Source organism: Alosa pseudoharengus, unplaced genomic scaffold (assembly GCF_046254945.1).
Source record: "Alosa pseudoharengus isolate Yale_2024_CS ecotype anadromous, Long Island Sound unplaced genomic scaffold, YU_APseudo_1.1 YU_APseudo_1.1_scf_9, whole genome shotgun sequence".
Lineage (NCBI taxonomy): Eukaryota > Metazoa > Chordata > Actinopteri > Clupeiformes > Clupeidae > Alosa > Alosa pseudoharengus.
Window position 1 is genome coordinate 6,802,116 of NW_027468881.1, and position 5,000 is coordinate 6,807,115.

The 5,000-nt window shown below is 49.2% G+C and overlaps 1 protein-coding gene across 3 annotated transcripts in view; it reads left to right on the top strand.

Annotated features, from left to right (window-relative positions):
- Positions 1–5,000, top strand: part of arhgap4b (Rho GTPase activating protein 4b) — a 31,849-nt gene that overhangs the window by 6,397 nt on the left and 20,452 nt on the right. For all 3 annotated transcript variants that reach the window (XM_076276991.1, XM_076276990.1, XM_076276993.1), the window contains exon 2: positions 2,763–3,315. In XM_076276991.1, the coding sequence (XP_076133106.1) occupies positions 3,249–3,315 (67 nt within the window). In that variant the 5' untranslated portion in view covers positions 2,763–3,248. The remainder of the gene's footprint in view (positions 1–2,762; positions 3,316–5,000) is intronic.

Sequence of the window (5,000 nt, forward strand, 5' to 3'; positions counted from 1 at the left end):
GTGTGTGTGTGAGTGTGTGTGTGTGTGTGTGTGTGTGTGTGTGTGTGTGTGTGTGTGTGTGTGTGTGTGTGTGTGTGTGTGCTTGGCATGTGTGTGAGATTTACTGCTGTTCTTCTGCTGTCCTCTTGGGTTAGATGGATAGGTTTGTAATAGTACTGTGTGTGTGTTTGTTTGCGCCTGTACGTGTGTGTGTGTGTTTGTATTTGTTGGAGGCATGGTGTGATTGGCAAGAAAGGAAGAATGAGTTTTTGATAGAACTCTTTTTATGTGTGGCTGTGTGCATGTATGTGTGTATTAGGTGTCTGTTTGTGTGTATGTGTGTGTGTTTGTAATAGCTATAATAGTGTGTAAGTGTGCATATCTCCCAGCATGCGCTACAGCATGCACACACTCACACATATACACACACACCGTCACCACCACCCTAATTGTGTGTGTGATGGAGGGCGATCATTCGCTGAAGGAGGCGGGTATAGACTTCTCAGCAGCGGCGCTGGCTGGCTTGGGGCTCTGGATCATCAGGCGCCTGTGTTGGGGAGAGATAAAAAGCCCCAGTCACCCAGCCCTCTCCCCTCCTCTCTCTTTCCTCCTCCCTCCCCAGGGAGAAAGAGAGAGAGAGAGAGAGAGAGAGAGAGAGAGAGAGGGAGCGTAAAACAGGATTGATCCCATGGATCTCTAATTCCCCCGGGGCCTCTCCAACCAAACCAAACTCAATGTGCCGGACAGATCGGGTTTAAACAAGCTGGACCGATCAGCCAACGACGCCCTGGGATGGCCACAGTCATTGTGCAGCGGGGGATTCCAGCGCTCGAGGTTCTTCGCCGGAGACCCATAAGTGGTTTCTCTGTGGGGAGGCAACATCCATACACCGTTGTGAACAGCATCAAACAGCAGCAGCATATATAATGTGATCTATTCAAAATGCACTGGCATCCTGTAGAGTTGATAATGTGCATTGTCTTTCTCCTGTGTATTCGTAGTTCATTTTCAGTCGATGCATTGGTGTTTGACTGCATGCGTTGTGTGTGGATAGCATGAAGAACATGTTTGTTTATCATTGGGACGGTGTGGGAATGTTTACATTAAACGTGTCATTCCTGGAGGTGAAGCCATGCAAGCAATGCATGCCAAATATGTGATGGCCCAGGTTGTATTTGTTTAAATGAATTGCTTGCAGTTCAATCTCAAATCTCTATCTCTATGCTCATAGGTCGGCTGAAGCAGGTGACTTGTACTAGTCGACCTTACTCATGTGCAGCAGAGAGGGCTGTTGGTTGGATGGTTGGTTGGTTGAGTCAGTGTGTTTTTGGTGAGAGAGAGAGAGAGAGAGAGAGAGAGAGAGAGAGAGAGAGACTGAAAGAGGGAAAGGGGTAGAGAGAAATATAGGGAGATAGAGAGAGCCGTGACAGATGAGTGAGACTAACCTCAGTGACTCAGACTCCCTCACATACACACAGGCACGCAACAGACACATACACACACGATGAAACACACACACACACACACACATACACACACACACACACACACACACACAGAGGCATTTAGCACATACACACTGACAAAAACACACATGGCACTAGCCACTACACATCCACCCACATGCATTCATCCAGAGTGTATGAAAAAGAGCTTACTCTCAGCAAATACATGCACAGACACACAATTGCACATGGTAGCACACATGCACCACACTCATACCACGCATGCACACACAAACACACACACACTGCTCGTATAATCATACACACCCATATCATTCTCACCTTTTTCTTCCTGACACACACACAAATCACACATGGAATCACTCATGCATAGCCTTTGGCATACTGTAAATTCTACATCTATATCTAAACACACACACACACACACACACACACACACACTGTGTTCAAATCAGTAGGTTATATAACATGGGAAGATTCTGAAGGTCCCAGAAAGACACTGGATTCAGATTCCACCCTGCTGCAGCCCAGAGCAGAGCCAGTTGCATTCAACCATTTGCTACTCTCTGAGCTGTGTGTGTGTGTGTGTGTGTGTGTGTGTGTGTGTGTGTGTGTGTGTGTGTCTCTGCTACTTTCACTGACCTCTGCTATTTCCCCTACACCCACACCCACCCAGACCCACTCTCACTACGCAAGCAGACCGCCAGAAACACACCACCAATGAGAGTTGCAGAAGCCCTCGTAGCCCTCTTCTGGTCTCTCTGGCCACATTAGCGCTGTAATGGGAGCATTAGCGTTAGCCACATAGGATGCTAATTTGCCTCCAGGTGCAGATGGGGGTATCCGTTCGGGCCATGCTGGTCCAGTAGTATGTGTCGTGAGAGATGATGCACATGACCTGCGGGTCTCATGTGAGCTCAGAGAGCCTGTGAGAGTTTGTGTGCTTGACTGTGACTTGAGACGGTGTGTGTGCATGTGTGTGTGTGTGTGTGTGTGTGTGTGTGTGTGTGAGATAAACAGGATGTGGGCAGGTGCGCTCATTTCTGTCAACTGTTGGATCTCCCCCGAAGCACACGTTGTCCCGTTGCTGACACTGTATATCCTTTGTTTTTTTTGTTCATTCTTTCTTTTCTTCATTCTTATGTTCTTCTTTCTTTTAATTTGTCTGTCTTTGTTCTTTCTCTCCACTCTTTTCCTGTCTTAGTCACATACTTACTGAAGTACCATCTTCCCTGACTGTCATACCCTCCCACTTTCTCACGAACCTCCCCTCTCTCTCTCTCTCTCTCTCTCTCTCTCTCTCTCTGTGTGTTTTAGATTCTCAAGAGAAGACATTCACCCTGATTCCAGTCACTCAGGAAACCAAGGAGGAAGCCAGTGTTTCTTTTGTCGCGCTCAGTGTCGGCGGGGCCCAAACGCAGGAAGCGCCTAGGACGACACAGACATTCGTAACACAGACATACTCTTACACACACGCACACACACACTCATACAGACAGATACAGACACACACATCGAAGCAACTTCTCTGTTTTGCCTGTGTGGAAACCAGGACAAAATAACTGCCAGCAGTTTACAACCATCCCAGAATGAGCAGAGAAGAGTGAAACTTGGCGTCTACTGAGATTACAGAGACATTTAGGTCATCTAACCTCACCAGCCTGTTGAGTGGGGCCATTGGCACAGTGGCAGGCCTTGTGAAATCCGGCCTGTGTGGTCTAACGGCACCCTGAAAAGAGGAGCAGGTGAACATCAACCAAACCAAGGCCTGGTGAGCCCGGTGCTGCCCCTGGTGGACACACCATGACATCGCACGGCAAGCTGAAGAAGGAGAAGGGGGGGCTGGTGGAGTATGAGAACCAGGTCAAAGGTAAGACCCTTCTGGGGTGAACGGGGATGGGGGGGTGGCACCATCAAGGGGCATCTCTGTGTCTATCTGCCTCCTTCACACCTCTTTCTCACTGTCACCCTTTCTTCTGCCATCACAGTACTCTTCCTGTGTGATCTCTCATTCATCCCTCTTTCCCCTGTCCTCCTCCTTCCATTATCAGTCTGTACCTTATTGCTGTCTTTCCCGTTCTGTCCTTTTCTGTCTTTTTGACCACTCCCTGTATTACTGTCAGTCTCTCACACCTCTCTGTTTCTCTGTTTATGTCTCTACCTTTTCTCTCTCTCCCTCTATCTCTCCCTCTCTCCGTCCCTCTCTCCCCCTCCTCCTGTAGCTTGGGTGTGCCTGGCAGAGTGTGTGTCTCCTGTGTGGATGCCGGCTGTATGGCAGCGGTCTGCCCTGCCGTGCCGACTGGGCCGTGTGGATGTATTTATAGCCAGTATTAGTGATGCTGTCTCCCCTCATCCAATCAGAACGCCACCTCAGGCTGTGAAGGGAAAGGGGGCGAGCGAGGGAGACAGAACAGAGGGAGAGAAAGTGGTCAGCTAATGTGCTTTTCCCTCACCACCACCACCACCGACCTCTCTCACTCCCTTTTTCTCACTCTCTCACTCGTTCACCCTGCCAACCTTTCCATACCTCTCTCACTCCCTTTCCCTCTCTCACTCATTCATACTGCCATCCTCTCCAAACCTCTCTCACTCCCTTTCTCTCGCTCACTCACTAGTTCTCCAAATCTCGTTCACTGTCTCGTTCTCTCTCTCTCTCTCGCTCTCACAAATTCCTCTCTCTCTCTATTCCCTATTTCAGACTCTCTCTCTTCCTCTCTGTTCCTGTATCTCTCTCCTTTCTCCTCCTTCCATCTGTCTCTCTCCGCCCCTCTCTCTGTTTCTCTCTCTCCTGCTTTCTCCTATTTCTGATTCTCTCTTTTCCCCTGACTGTCTCTCTCTTTTTCTCTCTCTCTCTTGCTCACGCAAAACCTCCCCGAATTCAAGCTGTCTGACGTGCAACTCTCCATGAGAATATCACATAATTATTGAAAGGCGCTCGCTAATCAAATCACTGCGCTGCTCCATCAGCTTCCATTTCCCCGCTGATGAATGAGCCAGGAGCACTGGGCTCCTCCGAGCCCCTCTCCCTCACCACTCCCCAGCCCGCCTCAAAAATATTCCCCGCTTGATGTGGATAGGAATGATTTTGACGCAGCAGTTGAAGTGGTACTCTGCCCGCAGGTCACAATACGGGCCTGATTTCTCTCTCTCTCTCGGCCTGGCCTGGCCCGGCCTTCACGTCTTGGCTTTGCTCCGCTCTCTTAGCCATTTAGTGCTCTAGCACAGCCGCCGCCTCGGCACCAGGGTGCCTCTCAGTTCAGCTGAGTTCAGTTGTGCTCTTGTCAGGCTGTGGAAAACCTGCACTGACAAAACTGTAGGTCTGCGTGACCTACCTGGGAGCATGTGCTTCGTGTAGGGATCTCTCATCTCTCTGTCTCTCTCTCTCTCTCTCTCTCTCTCTCTCTCTCTCTTTATCTCTCTTTATCTCTCACTGACACTTTCTTTCTCTTCCTCACTCTTTCTGCCTTTGTTTGTCTGTATCTATCCATTTTGCTTTGCTGATTTTTCACTCTTTCTCACTCTGTCTTTATCTATTGGTCCATCTAACTGTCTAAC